We start from the raw sequence: 20,893 nt of genomic DNA on the forward strand, positions 1-20,893 counted from the left end.
ACAGACGATTGATCTTGCTGCTGGGCTTCTCCTCCCTGCACAGAGCTAAACCCAGGATGGGGAGCGGCAGCGGAGGGGAGGCTGCTGGGTCTCTAGAAGCTCTGCCCAGCTCCGTGGGTCTCCAGGAGCTTTCCTTGGCTCCATGGGTCTCCAGGAGCTCTCCCCTCAGTTCTGTGGGTCTCCAGGAGCTCCCCCCCAGTTCCATGGGTCTCCAGGAGCTCTGCCCAGCTCCGTGGGTCTCCAGGAGCTTTCCTTGGCTCCATGGGTCTCCGTGAACATTCCCCTGGTTGCTCGTGGAGGTGGAGGGTGATGCAGGGGACCTTGCAATCTCCTCACCAGGGGCTGCCCAGAAAGGGGGATCTGGGACTGAGATTTCCTCATCTTTTAGGGGCGTAAACCAGCATGACACCACTGCATCCCCCCACACCCAGTTCCCACAGATGGCTCTCAAGGGCTGGGACCCCAAAAGCACAGGGCTACGTGCTTGCGTGCACCCCAAAGCAGCAGCCCTGACCACAGACGAGGGAGCTGGGGGCACCGGCTGCTCCTCCCAGGTCTGAGATGAATCCGAGAGCAGCACCAGGGAAGGTGAAGCCCAAGAGATCCCTCCTTCCCCTGCCCTCCGCGCCCCAGCACGACTAAAGGGCTTGCTTGTTCAGAAGCTGGCAAGGCCAATTAATCTAATGAGGTTTTGCAGCCAGGGACTATTGTCAGCCAAGAACGGCACAGCGCTGCGGAGCGAGCGCATGGGTGTCTCCGAGAAGCCAAGGGAATTTGGCAGAGCAAAGCTCGCGGTGAAAACAGGGACGAGGAGCAGGGGGGACGGATCCTTTTGTTGCTCTCCATCAACCGGCAGGACAAATACACGCGGCACAACCGGCTCCCGTACCAAACCCAGCCAAGGCACCTGAAAACAGGGCCAGGAGCCACCGCTGCTGCGGCTGGGGCTGGGGCCAGGCAGATTAACTGCAGAAGGGACCTTGAGCAGCTGAAATGGAGGCACGAAAAGCAGCAGCAGCAGCCGCCTCGCGGCCCAGCTGCAGCTCCTGCGAGATGGAGCCGGGGCTCATTTCGTATGGCAGGGAGCACGCACGGCAGGCCGGGCACGTCCCCACCACCATCCATAATCTGCCACCCACCTCGGCACGGCTGCGTTGGGGTTACGAGGAGATTTTGGCGCTGACGGCGTTTGCGAGACAGCTGGGGACGCGCTGGGTTTCTCCATCCCGCTGCCCCACACCTGGGGACAGGACCCAGCCTGGGTGCCCTCCATGAGACACCAAACGCAGCCAGGCTCCCCAGATTATAGAATCATGGAGTATTTTGGGTTGAAGGAGCTTCCCAGCTCCCCCAGTGCCCCCCTGCCATGAGCAGGGACATCTGCACCAGCTCAGGTTGCTCAGAGCCCCGTCCAGCCTGGCCTGGGATGTCTCCAGGGATGGTTCAGCCACCACCTCTCTGGCCAACCTGGGCCAGGCTCTCACCACCCTCAGGGCAACAATTCCTTCCTCATGTCCGGCCTGAAACTCCCTCCTTTAGTTTAAAACCATCACCCCTTGTCCTGTCACAACAGGCCCTGCTCAAAAGTCTGTCCCCATCTTTCTCATCGTCCCCTTTTAAGTCCGGAAAGGCCACAATCAGGTCTCCATGTGCCAAGGGCCTCCCCGCTGCTCCCCGCACACGCCCGGAGTAACACACGTAGGCACCAAATGGATAGAAAGATTTTATCAAGTTTATAGTTTTTAAAAAAGGATCAAAAAAAATTATTTTTTTCTTTTTTTTTTACATGTACATTACAAACAAATTTGCAATCGGGATCTTCATCCAGGGGTTACTGAGCTGATTATATATATATAAATATATATATATATAAAAGCAGCAGGAAAGCCTGGCTTACACAGCGACCGGTGGGGAAGCACAGACAGACAGACGCAGAGGTACGGACACGGACCGGGCTGCGCTCCCCAGGGCAGCAGCTTCACGCCCGCCGCATCCCACACCCGAGGCGGCAGAGCGGCCGCCCGTGTTGGTTCTGTGCAGGGAAGGAAACCAAACAAATCTACAGTATTTTCTGCCCGTGAGGTGGGTTTTTTTTTTTTCCTTTTTAAGCAGAGTTTCGCTGCTGAAACTCCTTTGGTCTGAAATGCATAACCCCCGGCACCCTGAGAGCACCTGTCAAACACCGCCCGGCCGGGTCCTTCTAGGGCATTTCCCATCTCTCCTCCCACCGTCTCTTCTGCTCAGCAATAAACCCCTAAGACACCAGTGGAATAATTACTCTTATAAATATATTTATACCATGTAGGAAAAATAAGGCACTTCGGGAGGGTTACAGCTCGTCTAATTCTATGACATTCTAATCAAGAAGAAAAATGGATTAGTTTCTGAAATGAATGAAAATGAATGTTAATACGGTAATAAAAACAATCAGATCCACTTCCCACTTCAAGGCTTTGTTTAAACAAGGAAGAGAAAGCACCCCCAAAATCCAACAGCAACAAAACCAGACCCGGGGCACCCGCATCTGCCCCCCCCGGAGCCCCTCAAGGGCAGGTACTTTCAAGAGGCACATTAGATAAATTCACGGATTGAAAACAATACTACAGTCTTTCCCTGAAACGCTACTTTGCAGTTTCTCAGCTGTCTGGGGAGCTCCGGGAGCCCCTTCCCTCGATCTGCTCTGGTGCTTTGGGTCTGATAAGGAGGAGGAAGCGGTGAAGGTCAGCGGCCGTGGGCTGAGCCGGGACCGGGGGACAGAACTGCGGGAGCCGCGAGCGAGGACACCGGGACAATGTTTAACCAGGACCGCGGGGTCACCAAGGGGAAGGCGGCCGTGAGCTGCCCAAACTCGCTGTGTGCGGGAGGGAGCGAGAATGCACCAAGCGAACGGCTCCCGAGACAGGAAAACGGCTGCTCGGGCTCCGCGGCTCCGTACGGACACGGGTCGGGCTGAAATGGGAAAAGCGGGAGGATCCCAGCTGCCAGCGCTCTCGCTTTTTGGCTTCGTGAAATGCTTGAGGTTCGCCCGCCGTGCCGTCCGGGCCAGCCTTCCACGGAATAAAAAACAAGGGGAGGAAGGAGTAAGGATGAAATGACGAGGATGGCAGAGGAGCCCGCGCAGGCCCGCGGGGCAGCAGCTCTGCAGCTCCAGCCCAGCTGCTCTGTCTTGCAAAGGTTGTTTTTGGCACCTCTCCCTCTTCCCCTACTGGTTTAAGAAATATTAGGCTTACTTGGTGGCCCAGCGCTCTGCGATGTCGCAATGCTACTCAAAGACAGTCACTTTCCACCAGTTGTTTCTCGGGGAGCTCCGTGCTGGGCTCATACCGCTTCTTTTTGCAATCAAAGGAGGTTTAAAATAAAAACCACCACCAACCAACCATCCCTACCTGTTCAAAACCCTTCTGTTTGGGATGCAGCAGTTGTGATTCTCACTCTGGGGTGGTTACAGCAGGGCTTGCACGGACAAAACCGCGTCCCTGCGGCTGCCAGGAGAGCCCTGTGCGCAGCCGGGAGCCGAGTCCTCCCGTCGGCAGCGCCGATCGCCCACACGATCCTTGTGCAACAGGCGTGGGGCAACACGGCCCCACAGCCCCAGGCACGGCCCTGCCCCACAGCCCAGCCATCTGCGTGACAGGGAATATGGCACTTTTCTGTATTTCACGCGACAGGAATACTCGCTCCCCTTCCTCAACGGGGGCCAAGTCTAGTTAAAGGCAATTTAAAATTAACCCAGGTTTGGCATTTGCGAGCTCCTCGCTTCCCTGTGTGATAACGCTGTCAGCCCGGGTTAGCTTAAAGGTCCGTTTTCCCCGGGAACCTGTCTCCGAGAGAAGCCAGAGGAGGATGCTTACAGAAAGAGCAGAAAAAACAAGAGGCGGCGATTCTCCTCTAGCCCCCCTTACCCAGCTTGCAGCAAAAAATCAGTTTGCATTTCCAAGTCCCTCCACTGCACGATGGCTCACTGGCACTCGAGGGGTTTGTTCCCTCTTCCAGAACCTGGAATTAGAGCTGCTCAGATGTTCCCAGCCCGTCGGGATGCCTCACCATCCACACCCTTTGCATCCTGCCTGGCAGCCGATCTGCAGACAAAATCTGATGGTGCAGTGAGCCAGTAGATCTCTCGGGGTCGCGCTGGGATCTCACCTTGATCCGCACCCCAGGAAAGCTCATCCTCCAGGCCCTTATCTGCTCTACGATTAAAAATGCACATGCACGCACACAAGAGATCGGTAAGAACTCAATGGCACAAATCGAAGCCATCAATCAAACGCCCAAAAAAAGGATTTTCAGCAACCTGGCGGCCTCGGGCTGGGCCTGGCGGTCCAGGTTATCAGCAACAGCATTAAATGAGGCAAATCAGAGAAGAAAGAACAGGCACGGGCTGGCAAAATATTTTACAAGAGGAAAAGCAAAAAGGCTGGAGAGTTGGTCTTAATGGGACATGCAGCTGGACCCACGATCTCCAAAGGCTTTGGAATCGCTTTCTTGCATGACCCTGAGTCAGGTCCAGATTGAAATGCACATCTGTAGCATCGGGAGTATTTGTTTCTAGATTATATTCTATGTAAGGTAATATAAAACAGCAATAAAACCTAGGTCAGCTAGTTCAAGTTCACCGTTTTCCCCCCTTGCCAGTACTTTATCTGTAGTGAGCAGTCTGGGAATTCATCGGGTTAGTGAGGAGAAGAAACGCTTTCTTAAAATTAGCTAATGAATTATGACAACAAAATTATGGAAAACAATGTAGGTTAGGTCTGATGTAACTGATGGGCAACTCAGTTCACACGCGAGATGTTTTTAGGCACACAAACTCCCCTCCTTAGGCAGAAGGGAGGAGGAAGCAAAGGTAACACCAGCACCTGCTGTTATTCAAGCCCCTGCGTAAAAAATATGGTCACCCCACTAGAAAAAGCACCTCTTCAAACCGACTGCAGCAACGCCCCGAACAGGCCACGGAAAACCACAGTGCCTGGTGTTCAGAGAACCCCTCCCCACACCACCTCCCTGCTCTAGGCACTTCTTTTTCTTTTTTTAAACACATTCTCAGCAGGAATTGGAGAAGGCAGCAGAGTTTGGCCCCCGCTGGGTGCTGCCCGCACCGATGTGTCTCAGCAGGGCAGTGGCTCTGCTCTCCCACAAGCGAGAAGTCGAGCGACCGTTCTGCCCCGGCTTTGCGTCCTTTTGTGCGAGTCTCCTTTGGCAGACTGGGCAGAAGCAGCCCAGGAGATGTGAGGAAGGTGAAGGCAGTTTTGAAATTAAAACCAAAAAAGGGTCCCTCCTCACATTGCACCCAACACGCTCCGCAGCCCTGGAGCCAGGAAGCGCACCCCATGCAGGGCAGTCTGGAAATAATACTAGGGGGTCAGAGGGGAAAGAATTGTGCACTGTTGCCAAAACTGATTATTTGACAGTGGGATGCAGCAGAGAACTGACATTTAAAGCCCATTTTCTTGCAGCACTACCAGTATTCACTGGAAAGGAAGAGTCATCAGATCAACTGTCTGCTGTTGCAATGAGAAAACTAGCTGAAAATGTCCTTCATCTGAAAGGCCACGCGGCCACAACAGGATCATCCATCTTTACTTTAAAAAATCCCTCTGGATGGAGGGTTTACTTGTGCTCTGCCTGGTGGCACCAAGAATCTGGAGGTTTAGCTCTCTTTTTAAATAAGCAACCGTTACAGCCCCTCCAGCTAAATCCCAACACCGCATCCTCATCATCCGCGAGGAGACCTTTTGGAAAGGCAGAGCACGAAGTCCTGCCAAAGCCGGAGGGGCAGGGAGAGGGGAGATATGCTGCTGGTTGTCTGAAAACCCTTGGCACATCTTTGGTTACGGGCTGGAAAAGGGAATGGTGGAAGGTTTGGCCACCTGATTCTTTAAGAAAATGTTAACCCAGGAGAGAAGGGGAGGAAGGGGACGAGACCGTGGTTAATCAGACCATTCGTCCTCGTCGAACTCTGAAGAGTCGTCCTCAGAGTCGCTGTACTCCACAGCGATGCGGCGCGACAGGATTGTTGCCACATCGTTGCCCACAACGTCCCGCTTCTCCTGTTCCCGCTGCTCCTCCACCTTGCGGAGCTGGAAGCCTGTTGGGAAAAAGGCAATGGAGGGGATGACGGAAAGATTTTGGTTACACCGAAATCTCCAAAGCAGGCATCTCTTTGGCAGAGTCCTCTGTGTTGGACAAGCTGTGGGATAATGCTGATGGGGAACAACAGCCAAGACAGGCCGGGTGGGCAGGTGGAATGGGAAAAGAGCTGTTTCTGTGCTCCTCTGAGGGGTAACACCACCGCCGTGCAACCCACTCGCAAACGGGGACCATGCCAATTCCAGCACTGCCGTCCCCAAAGGTGCAGGTGGAGACATCAAACCTCGTGAGGTTGTCACCAGGGTGGGCAGAGGAGGGACCTCAAGGGACAGGTGTGGAGCAGCGAGGCAGCCACGCGCCGCTCCCGAGCGCCTGCGCTTGGATACTGGGGGATTTTTCCAAAGGAGAAAATTGGTATCGGAATAAAAGCTCACCTTGACGGATAGCTGACAGCAGGTCGCTCCTGGCATCGCTAACCGCCGGCAAAGATGACTTGGGCTTGGAGGTGGAGGTGTCGGAGGGCGGAGGGGGGGGCGGGGGCCCGTCCAGGCTGCCAGCAGACAGCGGCGGGGGGCCGGGAGGAGGCGGTGGCGGCGGGGGGGGCGGCGCGGTGCCCCCGCCCGGCTGCGGCAGCGGAGGGGGCAGCACGCTGGCGTATTCCACTGCTGGAGGGGGCGGCGGCGGTGGGGGGGCGGCAAAGTCGGGGTGAGGAGGGAAAGAAGGGGGTGAGGGTGGCGGGGGGGTTCCCGGGGAGGGGAAGCCCATGGGGGGCGGGGGCGGGGGGGTGGTTCCCATCAGCGGTGGGGGGGGTGGCGGCGCCGGAGGGGGAGCAAAGCCCGGCCGGGCTGCCGAGGGGGATCCGATCGGAGGGGCTGGCGGCGGGTGACTCGGGCTAACCAGGCTGGATCGCTTGGTCCCTCCAGAGCCAGAACCTCTTTGGTTGTCTACAGGATAGCTGTTGGAGCAGAGAGAGAGAGAGAAATCAGGCTGTGGGCTGGGAGGCCAGATTAGACTGGACAATCTCAACATTAACTCAAATCATGTGTGTTTGTTGCAGTCCAGACAAAAAAAAAAAAAAAAAAAAATCTAAGTTCCAGCTTCAAGTGGTGTTTCCATGAGACCTCGCTCCTCCGTTTTAGTTCCCTTGCAGTGTTTCTTTTGGCCTACACCACCAAGACAAAGGAAAGCTTGTGGAGACTGGCAGAAACGCTATCGTCCGTCCCACCTCCCAGGCTGACAAGAACAGGAGCCATCTCACCTCGCCAGCAGAGCCCGGGCAGCACGTCTGAGCTCAGAGCAGCCTCCTGGCTCAAGAGCTCCTGCAGCAACGAAGCCACCACCCCTCCGCACCGAGCTCAGGCTTATGTCACGCCAAGCCAGGGATGCCTATCGTGATAAATCGCACCCGGACGGGCGGGTGTGCCAGGAAAGCATATGTTCTGAACACCTGCTAGGAGCAGATCTCTTCCCCAGATTCCACGGCTTGGCGCTGAGTGCAGCAGCCATGTCTCATAGCTCGCCGTGGGGAGTGAAGAGGAAGACATGGAAACCCAACGTGCTTTTAAGGAAAACACCGATTCTTGAGTGACTAAGTCTCCCATTTATGGAAGCTGTGTTACACCAAAGAACACTACTGCCCAAAAGATACTGTAATATCCTATGTACGTGTAAAGGAAGCCCTAAATTGACATCTCCTTCCATGGTAAAACAGAGAAATAAGGTACGTTGTGCCACAAAGACGTCACAGTTTTTAACAGTGCACAGTGCTGATCCAAGACAGACTACTGGAGATCAAACCCAGCTCCCAGGGTTCCCTAAAAACAACCACCAAAACAAAACCAGCGAAGGGAGATCTCTGGCTAGGCAGAGATCTAAGCAATCGCAGAGGCAGCGTAAGCTTCATCTGAGAGCTCGTTTCTGCTCTGCCCTAGAGGAACGTGTTGCGGAGTGGAGTGCTTGGTCTCTCTGACACATCAGAGGAGCCTTTTCTGCAGCATTGCTGTCTTTGGATAAGATGGAGACAAGCTAACGCAGTCGTGTCTATCAGACATACTTCCTCCTGTTACTCTTGACTCTATTTTACTGCCTTTAAAGAACAGCTACTCTTGTTTCACCCTTTGTGTCTTGAGCCACTGCTGGACAGTAATTCTCATCTCTAGAGGTGACCAGAAGTCACCATTTCATCCGATACAAAGCAGCTGCCCCAAACTTGCACTGAAGTCTCTGGGAAGAAGTCAGCTGGTGCGCTCAAGTCGTTTAAATTTAACGACATCCGCATCTTCCGCGCCCAGGTCGTGTGTTTGTCAAAGATCGCAGGGCAAACGGTAACACAAAACAGAGGCAAAAGAAGCCGTTCTGTGACAGCTCTATCGGGAACGCTGAGTCTCCACGCTCTGCAACAACGGCCTTGGACAGCTCACACAATGGAGCCAGATCATTAACTGGGACCCCACTCTTCTAGAAAAGTGAAATAAGGTTGCTCTAGTTCTTTCCAAGCCTGTTTTCTGCTTCTGTATGGGAACGATGACGACAGCGGTTGGGATTTATGGGGATTTATGTGCTGCCTGTGCTTCTGTCCCTGCCTGCAGTAGCTCTTCCCCTCCAGACAGGAGCATTCTGGTTCCCATACAACACCCGTTAGGAAGTTCTGCTGAACTATCTCAGCCTGTCTCATGTCATCCTTTTACACCACCTCCTACTCCTCGGTGACAGAAGGGATCCCGTAGGCTTACCTAAATTCCAGCGGGGGCGGAGGCAGGCTGTCATCTGGGAACGAAGGAGGTGGTGGCACAATGGAGTCAGTCTGCGGCGGTGGCGGGTAGCAGTTCATGTCCATGCTTTCGTTCGAACCGATGCTGCCGTTCTGATACACCATGTTCGAGGGGTACCTGAGGGAAAGCAAGACCAGAAATCAGTTTAAAGAGTTCAAGGCAATGCCTAAAGCTCATTTTTTCCCCCCTCAGTCACAAGAGCTTTGCCTCCTGGAAGGGTTACAACAAACGACCGGGCGGCAGCTCGACCACCAAACGGCAGCAACGTTAACCGAGCGGATGGATCAACCTGCAAGATTTAGAAATGAGGTTTTCTAGCAGGAATGGCTTTTCTCAGCACAGTGGGACCTTATCAACCATCACAACAGGTCACACAAAACAAAACCTTAAAGCAACATTTTTTAAAAAGTCTGTTTCTCAAAGCATTCTGTATGAAGACTCACGTCCAGCTGTGTTAGTTTGCTCTGCATAATTCTTTGGCTGGAATTTGCCCAGATGCTCCCATGTTTGTTTATTGCTACCACACACCAGAACAGCATGAGTATATACTTTAGTGAACAAGAAACCACCAAAATAAAAAATGTTTAACATTTGACTATAGGAAAAAACATCTATAAGAAGATGTTTTGACCAGTTTGGACTTGCAGGACTCCCAGTTACATTGGGTATAATCAGTGGCAAAAAAAAGAAAAGGTACTCAAAGATGCCAAAAAAAATAAGCTTGAGAACAGAACATCAAAAAGAACCCAAGAAACAGCAATGCCATTAAAAACAAGTATCTGTAAGTGAAATAGTGCTGAAGGAAGAGACCACTCTCACACTCAGCTTTCAAAGAGCTCATTTCACTGTGGGGGGGCTCAGGACCTCAAGCAAATTCAAATGCACGAACGCGCTTCCAGGAGAAAAGAGAGGAGCAAGAAAATGGTGCTGTTGTGCTGCTCGACTCCTCTGCTAGAAACCAAACCTGTTCTCCTATTAAACTAAAAGCAAGTTTTATTTTTAGCTGGAGAGTGTGATTTAAAGAGAGATTTTTTTCTTATATGAAAGGAAGCTGCAAGGAGCGAGCAAGCGAGAAGTGCATTGTGGGGAAATTCAGTCTGCTTCCAGCCTCGCTGGTGTCAAAAGTTAAATGAATTCCCAAGCCAGAAGTGCTAAAGAGAGATCTGTAGCTTGAAATCCTCAGATGGGGACAGCCCCCGCTTCAACTTTGGGGTGTGAAGAGTGAAATGTAACAAAGCAATTGCACAATAGCAGCTCCTCAGCACACAGCCCAGGTGTGACGGGACGGGCATCGCCACGGGGTCGGAGCCAAAGCTCTCGACGCTCCTGCGCTCACAAGACAGGCAGCCAAGAGCAGACTCACCACCAAAGCTGTTCCTGCCACCTCGTCCAAACCCGTGGAGCTCCCTGATTTATTTAGCAAATCTTAAATCAGCCGATGGATTTACTCGGGAGAAGCTGATTAGCGGCAGTATCGATCTGCGCGGCGCGGCGGATCTGGAGAAGCTGCAGAGCAGGGTGAACTGCATGACAATCACCAACGGGGACTGAGCACAGCCCCGTACTTGCTTACCCAGCAGGACCGTGTTTGTCCTTCGACTCGACGAATTCTTGTCCCATTTTCAGCTTCTCCCACTCTTCTTTCCGGGTTTTGATTTTCCGTGGATTCACATTTCCTCGGTTCGGATTCTCCTTTTTCTCTTTCTAAGGGAGGAGGAATCAAACAGAAGCCTTATTTTGCTTTAAACTCACTGGGAACAGGGAGGGATAGGACAGATCTGTAGCAGTTTCACGAATATACATTTTCAAAGAGGGTCAGGATTTTCAATTTACTTTCCCAATTGCTGCAAGCTCCAAAGATCTCCCATACAAAGAAGCTGGAGCACAAACAGCGCAAGAGAAGACAGACAAGATCAGGTTTCCCCAGCGCAGCCCAGGCACGGTGCCATCGGCACTCCCTGGCGTGACCACCTCGAGGGCAGAACAAAAGCTCCGTTTCCTGCATCAATTCCGGTTTGGGCCCAATTTTGCCAAATCTCACTATCACCTTGCTGGTGTTAAGTGCTTCGGGGTACAATACAGACACTTGGCCACAAAGAACTCGGCTTTAGCTGGCCTTACTCTCTGTATTCTAACACGCTCTAAATCTCTCCTTTGTTATTTTGATTGAAAAAACCCCACGATTGTTTTGATATTTAATACTCCTAAAAAAACTACGCTTAAACTGAATTATGTATGGTTTAAGTTTCAGTGCTGGTAAACATGGGTCCAAATCCCCAGGCAGTCAGGAACTCTACCTGTACTTTCAGCTTAAATGGTTTTGTTAAGCCTCCCGCTTACCCCTAATTTAACATTAGGGCCTGGTTTTGCACTCCTGAAGGGCCATTTTCTCCTTTCTTTATTTTTCCACAGCAGAATTTATGACAGCACTCAGCACGCCGCGGTGCCGGGGCGGTGGGATCTGCGCTGCTCCGGCACCGAACAGACCCCTCTGCAACATCGCAAGCGCAGAAAAGGCTCCAGCGCAACTTTCTCGCCCGCTGACTGCACCAGCGCTCTGTTCCAGGACTACAAATTAAGCCATTATAACCATACAAAGACAGTGGCATTTGGAAAAACAGATTATGGGTATCTTTGTTTTCTTTTTTTTAATTAACAAGGATGAGAGTAAACCAGATAAAAAACTTCACTGAATTGATCCCTAAAGAGCAAACCTGAATTCTGGATAGGAGCTTTGGAATCCAAGATTTATTAATACTTCCCACCCCCCGTTCTTCCCTGACATGCCTCTGCTGGCAGAGATCTCCCATTTCCTCACCCTGTGTTTCCGCTTCTCTTTCATGATATCTTTGGTGTCCTGAAGCATCTTCTCTTTCCAAAGGTCAAAGAAATATGACGGATTTGTGTAGAATTTAAGCGCTTCTTTGCCATCATCCCTAGAACAGGGCGGGAGGAAAAAAGCACACAAACAAGGATCAAGTCACACATTTGTCGGAAGCCCAGAGAAAACACAAGGCACAACCCCAGACGGCAGTTTAAAAGTCTGTGGTGAGGTCAAACACGTCGCTTTTGCCTCTGTCTCCCGTTTCAGAGCAGGCAGAGGACCCACTTGTCCTGGCTGTCCCACTCGCCATCGCCTTTGCCCTCACACAAACCCTCCACTACCCAGCACCTGAAGAGCTCAACTGCTCTGAAAATCACCAAGAGAGCAGCAGGTCTCTTGCTTCAACTCCCACTTGTTTGTGTTGTATTTTTGGTGTGGAAAAAACCCCTTCTCCAGCTCAGGAACCCTAAATCAGACCAGCAACGTCCTTGAAACTCATGAGCGAGCACACACACACACACACACTCTCCTCCTACTCTGCAGTGCAGCCGCGTCTGGCAGAAGACAGCTGCCTCCAGCTATCTGTAATTACTTTTTACCTGTTCAAAAGATATTTATGGATGTGGGCTAAGTCTCTGTATTCTGACCCCCTTTACTTCTACTACCTACAAGATGAAATCAGAGCGGGACTGCTCAGGAGAACTGGTTCCGCAGCCAGTCTGGGTCACATCAGATGGCTCAGACCAGCACAGGCGGCCACAGAAAAGCATCTCCGGCTCTCCAGGACTCTGCTGCACCCACCTGGGCGAGAGCCATTTACAGATGTATGCTCTGCAGTTTGCACTGCGGCTTTCTGGAAAAGAGCCACGGGACTACAGAGAAGCACAAGAAAAATGCCTCATCTGCACAACACCTAGCATGTTTATGCAGAGCCAGCCAAGCCTTGCCCCAAGGCAGTCACAAAAGTGACAGCAGGTAACCAAATATATAATTTTCTAGCTGCGCTCATTTGTACAGCCCCAAAAGCAAAGTTTCATATAATCCAGAGGATGGAGATTTCCTGGTGGATCTCAGTTTAGCAACTTGATTTCTCTGGGAGGAAGAGAGAGAAGGGAACAAGGGGCCAAGGAGGTGTCGCAGCCGTACCTGTAAGGTGAGAGAATGTTGAGAGGTGGAGGAGTATTGCAGGTCCTGTAGGTTTCAAGGACAGGCACGGGCAGAGAATCTCTGTCGAAGAGCTTCTGGTCCTGAGTAGTGGAGCTTTTGAAGGCCTTCCTGGTGTTAATGCCTTGCAGGGAGACTGTAAGAAAGAGGAGAGCAAGTGAAGAACAGCTTGACCCAGGCCCATGACACTGAAGATCAAGTAGCAAACATCTGATTCCAGTTGGAGTTCTTGGCATGCTTAGCACTTCTTAAGGTCAGGTTCCTTTTCCCACAGATCTCTTGGGAAAGCCAGCAAATCTCACATCACGCCAAGCCGAGATCCACTGCTGTATAGACATGACTCTCCTGAGAGTTGCCGATGTGGTTTTGAACCCTTGCAACCAAGACTCACGAAGCGCACCGCTATCAAACCACTGGAAAGCGAGTTTCCACATGGAGACTTGCTAGCGAGCAAATCTAGACTCGACCAGAAAGGCCAACCACACGAACAGCGCCGTGGTTTTTTTAGGAGGGGAGGAAACGGTCCCTCTTAGCCCAAGAGAAGACATTCCAACACCCATCGCACCGTCACGCTCGTTTTATGGCCGTGACCCAACCACGCTGACTCAATGAGAACCTTTACCAGGCTCGGTCCGCAAGGCCTGCGCTCCGCTCCATTACCTTCCTCCTCTTTGGGATCCAGCTGAGTGACTTTGACTTGCAAGCGGTCAACTCTCTCGACTAGAACGCTCACCCGAGAGGCAAAGGTGTTGGCTTGAGTGAACAACTCTCCAAATATGTCTTCTGCAAATTTACCTGGAATATTAAAGCGTCCACATTAGACCATAATCACTCTCCCAGCTTGTTTTGTTGAAGAAAGAACAAGTGAGGGAACAGCACTTCAAGTTTTCAAGGTTGAGTTTAACATCCAGGAAGAAAACGCTCTGTTCCACCAAAACCTGACATTTCCAAGGAATCTTCAAGCGATAAAGAAACAATCGAGACATACTTTCAAGTCATTATTAAAGTAACAAAAGAAAAAGGGCTGACAACACTATACTGGTCTGAATCTGGATGGGTCTGTAGGTTCTTTAAGATTCTCTGTTGTTGTGTTTATTAGACAAGCAAATACAGTTTACAGTCACATTTTTATTGCTCTGGAGAATCTGAAAGGCTCTCAGTCTCCAGCAGGCCTGCCTCCAGGGTAACTGGCACATATTTACAAGCTCCAAGCACTCTGGAACTAGGGAGCAGACACAGCCCTTGATCCTAAAGCTGGAGCTTTAGGATCCACAGACGAAAGCACTGACCTTTTTGTTCCTTCAGGTGGCAGTGTCTGAAAAATTGATGCATTCACATTTTTATTCTAAATCAAAAGCAAAGGGGAACTTTCTCAAACGGGGATATTCTCTCTGTAACAGCTTGGATTGCCCAGTGGGCTGCTATGACAAACATCATCCGTCGTTTGGACAGCGAGAGCGCCTAGGGGTTTGGATCAGGAGCTCGCTGCACCACAAGCGGAACAAAAAGACGTTCCCTGTCCTTAGGAGTTTAAAATCTGCGTACAAGAGGTGACCACAGACAGACAGAGATGAGAGAACAGGGAGAAAACCAAGAACCTGCAGTGAGTACTGGCTTTTTGTTCTGTTCTCAGGCCTAATGCGAGACCCACGGAACTCCCGATGGGAACATCTCTGGCCACGGCTCTTGAGTACAAGGCTGCTCCCAACAAGCAGCCTGGATTTGAAGTGCACCATCGTATGGTCAACGCTTCGTTCTGGACTCCGTTACTCCTGAAGATCCTCCTCCGACATTCAGGAAACGACCACCAATTTCAACAGCGATTTTGGAAAATCTGGTTGTCTGCAATGAGTCACACGAGGAAGAGAAGCGCTCCTATCGCAAGGCAACGCGAGGGCATCTCCCAAAGCGCAGCTGCACAAATACCTCCAGCTATCTAACCCGACATATCAGCTCCTTGTTGGTGCTCCCGTGCCGTTCTCCTTACGCTGCCAAGCACGGGGAACCAGCCAGGTTAAAAAACAACCTCCTCCAGCCCTTTGGCGGCAACGCCAGCTCCAAGTGGTGTAGAAAAGCAAACGCCGGCCGTTACCCCCAGCTGACCTCCTCCTTCCACCCTCCCCGCCAACGCAGTCCCCGCGCACACTCCATTAACAAGCCCAAGCAGCTTTCCTCAAGCCGGATTTTATTTCTGGAGACCTAAGGGCCGGGTAGCTCTTGCTCCAGCCGGGTTTCACGAAGCACTCTGTGTTCACAAGACCAGCTCTCCTATTTAACCAGCGAGGGGGAACATTTGTCTGTGGGATCATTTGGCACCGTCCAGCAACAGCTCAAAAAAAAAGAAGTTGCAATTTGCTTTCTACTTTAAAAAAACCCTGAAAATAATTTCTGGATTTCACAAGGAACCGAAATAGGGAAAAAATGAAGTATTTAGTTTGCAATGTTGAGTAGTGTGTTTCAAGCACAAAATAGTATCCAAACAGCATTGTATATACCAGCCTTGACCCTGGAGGGAGAAGAAGGACGGTCTGTGTTCCCTCGCCTGTGTAGACGCACCTGTACAGAGTTATCAGCTACCATCTCACCTATCGTCCACTTTTAGATGGGGTGAGGCAGAGATTAATTTTTTGGTTTAGTTACTTTGACTGCAAAAGTGCAGCTTACAATCAGAATTATCTTTGTCATGCGCTGGCAGGAAGACAGACGGCATGATTTAATAGGTCTTTCCATCTTTAGCTTGTGGATTCTATAAAATCACACAGTCGACTTATACAAAGTGCTACCAGCTGTGATAGTAACGAAGGGTAAACTCACTGGAATATGAAAGTTTGACAAGATTTATGTTTGCATCTTTGTAAAGAGACTGTGGTGCACTAGGCATGGCTGATTATTCACTTGACAGGGCTGTCACAGCCTACTGAACCTGCTTTACGTTCCTGTAATATTCAACGTACGAGGAAGGAGCGGATTTATTTTTCAGAAATAAGGAAAGGAAGCGGGGGGAGGGCAGGAGTTTGGTCATCTGGGTGCGAGCATTCTGTAGCAGTTAGTGTAAATATTGCTTCATTTCAGACACTGCTGGCCCTCGGGAAGCGCGTAGGCGCTGGTGCTCAGCGTTTCCTCCACCTGCCTCGCTCCTCTCTCGCAGACACGCACAAGTGTCAGCAAGAGCCACCTCTCCTGAGTTTTCCCTCCAGCGTTCTCCCCCAGGTATCTGCTCCCTCCGCATCGCCCAGCGAGGCTCCCAGGGCACCTTCCATGAAAGAAGACGGGCTGCAATTCGGCTTCCAGCACTTCGCCCTCTCCGACGAGGTAGAAGCAGAGCAGCTTTGGATATCTTGAGCTGTGCAAAGAAGGTGTAAACCTGCAGGATCTCAGCGCGGCGCTGTCACGCTAACCCGGCGCACGCCTTTGGACTGGGATTAGCTTTCTCTGCAGCTGAGATTTGCACAGCTTTGCTGCCTTCTTCCTCATCATTTCACATGCTCGAGATGGATTTTACTCACACTCCACAACCATCTTGGCTACAAGACCTAACAAATGAACAAGGGCCAGTTGAACGCGAGCAGGGAGACTGGTCTTGCCTGCGCAGTGACATTTCTACAACCCAACAGAATGCGATGCCGACTGGCAGCAAACACAGGCCCAGATTTTAGCGACAGCCACGGTTTTCACTGCTGGAAAGAGACCGCGTCCAAACTTTCCCTGCCACATTCATGCTACGGCAGAAGACATGGGGCTGGCTTTGCAGAGCAAGCAGAAGCGCTTGTGGACACCATGGAGAAGCTAAACAATATATTAATTTGATTATCAAAGTCTCGCTTCAAGGGCAAAGGTAGCTAATCAGAATCCAGAGCATTTCAATGCAGTAAGGAGTTGTCCCGGAGAGACCACAATTAACTCTTTGTCTCTCCCGTGGCACGCAGGCCCACATTTTCCCCCCAGCCTTTCCAGGGCTATCGGTCAGCCCTCTGGAGAGCTGAGCTCGGCACCGCTGCAGCTCGCGCTGCCGTTTCAGCCAGCGGCCCCAAACCCTCAGTACTCCAGAGGCAACGCTCGGCTCGGCCTGGGGACTTCGGGTCTCGCAACGCAACAAACAGCAGAGGCAAACAGGCGGCTTCTGCATGCGTGCTTTAATTATCTTTCATTAAAAATAAGACTACTGACATGGTGTAGATTCAACGGAGTCGAGCTCCATTTAGTAGCGCGTGCAATGACAGGCACGTTCTCTGACACAAGATCCTGGCTCCCATTTTACAAGCCAGAGTTGTGCTCCATCCTCCCATCTGCAGTTTCGCCGCAGCCTCTCGCACACACACACACACCCCCCTCCTCCCCGTTTTCTCTTCGATGGGAAGGCAGTGGGACCAGGGATATGAAATTAGCATCAGATTTCTTTAGGAAAACATTTTAGCATTACCCAGGGAAGGCAGATGGGGGAGAAATAGGAACACGAGAGTAGAAAGGGAGCTAAATAAAGAGCAGGAGCGACTCCTGAGGGCAACGCGCAGGCTCGCCATGGTACTCACTCAGGCTGCCCAGCTGTCGAATGACATTTGCCAGGGTGATGTTGGTCATGCATTCCAGCTCGCTCCGAACGCTAGGCAACGTCTGACGGCACAGGTGCCTTGGCTCAATGTTCCTCGTTACTAACGGCATGGTGGACCTGCTTCAGGCACTGTTCTGAAAGATGAAAAACAACCCAAAAAAGAAACAGGAAAGGATTACTCAACCGCAAATTCCAGGCACACCAGAGCTGCGGTGTTCGTTTTTCCTGCTCTCAAATGGCTTTATTTATAAGGCTTCTTTCCCCCCCTCCCCACCCTTATAAAACCGGTTCATCAAAAATAAAGATACCGCTGTTCTATGACTTGCGGTGACAGCAAAGCCCCTCCAGCTCAGGTACGGAGGCAGAGATGGAAAACTCCACGTCTTCGCCCCACGCAAGGTACTGCTGGCACCGCCGCAGCCGCTGGTCCCTTCCTACCCACCCACCGCCTCCGAGCGCCCTCCTTCCTCCCGCACGGCGACGCTTACAACCTCTTCTGCAGAAATATTTTAAAACTTGCAATCAATAGGTTTGCTTAAACAGAGAGGATGAAGAATGGAGATGTTAAAAAAAAAAAAAAAAGAGGCTTTTTCCAGCAAACTGAAGCATGCGTGGTGAGTTTCTCCTGGAGCAGCACAGACAGGGCTCTCCTGAAACAACAGGAAGCGTTTGCAGCTGACCAGGAAACTTTCTGGTGAGTGTTCCCTGTCCTGCAGGCTGCACCCCCTTCCCCTGGGAAATCCCCCGGGCCCAGGTTTACACTGCACCATTGTTCTCCTGCTCCAGAAGCTGAACGGCGAGGGAGCTTTCATCAGGATGCAGGACTAGAGCGTGCTCAGAAAGAAGGAGAGATTGATTGTACACCGGTCGGGACAAACTTCCAGTTCTTTCTTTAAAAAAAAATAAAAGAAAGAAGCAAGCATAAGTGTCCGGAAGTTATGCTTTGGACAGAAACCGCTTTTATGTGCAGGTCAGTGCCTTGAACTAACAAAAATCTCCTTTGCTAACAGGCCGAAACGTTGAAGCAACAAACCGTTCCCTCTCAGCTCATCCGCCTCCAAGAGAGGAGGAAACTTGGGTCAACAGAGCTCAGAACACGGAGCATGATACACACCTGAAATCTTTAAGCCTAAGTGAAAGCAAATACATCCCAAGTTCTTGATTAATTTAGAAGGGGAAAGAATCACTTTTCTAGGTCAGCTGAGGAACAACCCAAGAGGAGGCAGCTCCCATGTGATGGGGCTGGGTGTAAAAATAAAGCAGGAAGCGAACAGCTTGGGGAACATGGCTTCCTGTCACCAGCGGCAAAAACCCCAGAACCAGAAAAAAATCAGCTGTTTGCTCTTGACTTTGAGCCACCCTTTGATAGTCTCTGTGGCAGCTGGCAGCTTATCTTCGAGGTCCAGGAGTCCTTCCTGGATGCTTTTCTATCAGGGTGTTAAGAGGAAGAAGTGGGCATTATCCCTCCCTAATTACCTCACCAGCCAGATTTTTTGAATTGCTAAATGTGACCCATTAAGGCAGAGGAGTTGAAGAGCCGCAGCGTGCCAGGCACACGGATATCTCCAGGACGAGCAGATAGCGGTTGCCATTTTGCGGCGCCTCTACGTGAGGGATTTCATGTGCGAGGGAAGAGTCCCCAAAACCACAGACCTTCCAGAAAACGGGAGCGAGATCTGCATCCAAATAAATAAAAGCAGAGATTCTCCGAGGACCGAAGCCCATGTTGTTCAAGCACTGCAGCAGCCTGGGATATTTAAAGAACAGGGTGAACTAAGGAAGGACTCTGACCTTCGCTTCCAAATACCCCATGTTTTATCGATTACAGCCCAAGCCCTACAATCTTTTGTCAGCTTTAGCGCTTTATGCCAGACAAACTTTGCCTTGCTCCCCCCAGGCTGCAGTCTGCGCCGCCGAGCCGCTCTCGGGAACAAGGCAGCATTTGCAGGCTGCCCGCATCCAGCTTTTTTCGCCCCGCATTTCGGCCAAGGGAGCACAGGCGGTGGGATGTGCAGAGCCCGAGCACGCAGCCCGTCCACCAGAACCCAGCTGGCAAGCAGCCGGGGTGAAGGACGGACAGAGGGAAAACAGCAAGAGGAAAAATCAACCTGGAGGGTGGAAGAGATGTGTTAAAAAAAAAAAAAAGAAGACAAAAACAACCCAAAAGATTCTATGTATGCCAGGTTAGATAAATGCAGGTAGCACTAATTTCTGCAAGTATGGGGCAGAAAATGGAGTGGTGCCCCAAATACCTATAAATAAACAAAGAATACGTTGTTGCTATACAGACCACTCAAAAGCATTTGCCTTCAAAGCATGTTTTGAAACTAAAAGCAAGGAGTAGTGGTGAAAGTTGGTTTTTTTTTTAAAAAAGGAAAATAACAATGGTACATCCCAGGTTCATTATGAATTTGCACCGGTGCAAGACGGCAGAGATAAGGGCTCAGAAAACCCCTCCCTTTCCAGCCTGGCTGATCCTGGCAGCCATCCCCATCTCCCAGCACAGCCGCTGCAGAAACCAGTTTCGCCCTCGTGATGGCTACGACAGCCTTCCTCCTCCTCCTCCTCCTCACTGCTTCCCAAGGCGACGGGGACGGTTTCCCTGTCCCGCTGTTGCTCCCAACACGGGCAGGATCCAGCAAACAGGACTCAAACTAAAAGGAGGTTAAACCCAGGGAGCACCGGAGACGAGCGAGGCAGGGAGGACAGGATGGGCTGTGCACAACCGTCCCAGTAATCTCTGGGATAAGAGGCATTTTAAAAGCAAAAATTTCCTCTCCTCGGAGCGGAAGGACAAGGTTTCAGATGTTTTTGTAGGGTGGAGGTGGGCCGATAGGAAATCTGGGACCTCCAAGCAGAGCCTGGTGCCAGCATTAGCAAAAAGGACAGGTCGTGTCCCCACAAGAAGGAACTTCGCTGTTAAATCTCATTTTTCCCTGTCAGTTTTTGGAAGGTAGGTCTAGAGATAACAGCTAATGGGCTCCTGTAAAACCTTCATGCCTCATGAGTAGGTGGGACAAAGATTAATAGTGTGGATTGGAAAATTAGTGGCGTATTTCGAAAGCAGCAGTCAGGAGGGGCAGAAAATCATGTGCGGAGAAGGGACGATAGCGGAGGGAGGAGGAGAAAGCAAAATGCTGGAGACAGCACAGGGCAGGGACAGACACAGTAAATGAAACAAGGAAGGGACAGCCCTAAAAAACCTTTCCAGGAGGCTTTTCTTCTTTAGGAGAGTCATTAGGAAGGCGATTGACAGCACGCTACCAGTCAGGGCCATCCAGAACCACTTTAGTTTCAGTGATCGGGGCACCACAGCACAGCAGTTTTCCACCCCAACTACCCAGACTGGTCACCAGGCATCAGTCACTGTCACCCAACTACCGCAGACCTTGTATTATAGCTAAATCTCACCATTCAGAAGCAAGTTAAATGAATTGCGAGGCTGAAAAATCCCTATCTTTCAGGCAAAGGTAAGCGTTTCCACTCGCTTATTAA

General features: G+C 51.1%; 1 protein-coding gene across 2 annotated transcripts in view; it reads right to left on the bottom strand.

Moving 5' to 3' along the window:
- Positions 1–1,769: 1,769 nt before the first annotated feature.
- The window catches only part of WASF2 (WASP family member 2), a 32,151-nt gene continuing 13,027 nt past the window's right edge, over positions 1,770–20,893 (bottom strand). The window contains exons 1-9 of one of the 2 annotated variants that reach the window (XM_065650639.1): positions 17,707–17,767; positions 17,379–17,532; positions 13,510–13,644; positions 12,832–12,985; positions 11,680–11,797; positions 10,435–10,565; positions 8,823–8,978; positions 6,525–7,045; positions 1,770–6,088 (exon numbers count right to left, since the gene is read on the bottom strand). In XM_065650639.1, the coding sequence (XP_065506711.1) occupies positions 5,931–6,088; positions 6,525–7,045; positions 8,823–8,978; positions 10,435–10,565; positions 11,680–11,797; positions 12,832–12,985; positions 13,510–13,644; positions 17,379–17,508 (1,503 nt within the window). In that variant the 5' untranslated portion in view covers positions 17,509–17,532; positions 17,707–17,767 and the 3' untranslated portion in view covers positions 1,770–5,930. Of the gene's footprint in view, positions 6,089–6,524; positions 7,046–8,822; positions 8,979–10,434; positions 10,566–11,679; positions 11,798–12,831; positions 12,986–13,509; positions 13,645–17,378; positions 17,533–17,706; positions 17,768–20,893 lie in introns of those variants that run through there. The other variant, XM_065650638.1, reaches the window with a different exon arrangement.

Source organism: Caloenas nicobarica, chromosome 23 (assembly GCF_036013445.1).
Source record: "Caloenas nicobarica isolate bCalNic1 chromosome 23, bCalNic1.hap1, whole genome shotgun sequence".
NCBI lineage: Eukaryota > Metazoa > Chordata > Aves > Columbiformes > Columbidae > Caloenas > Caloenas nicobarica.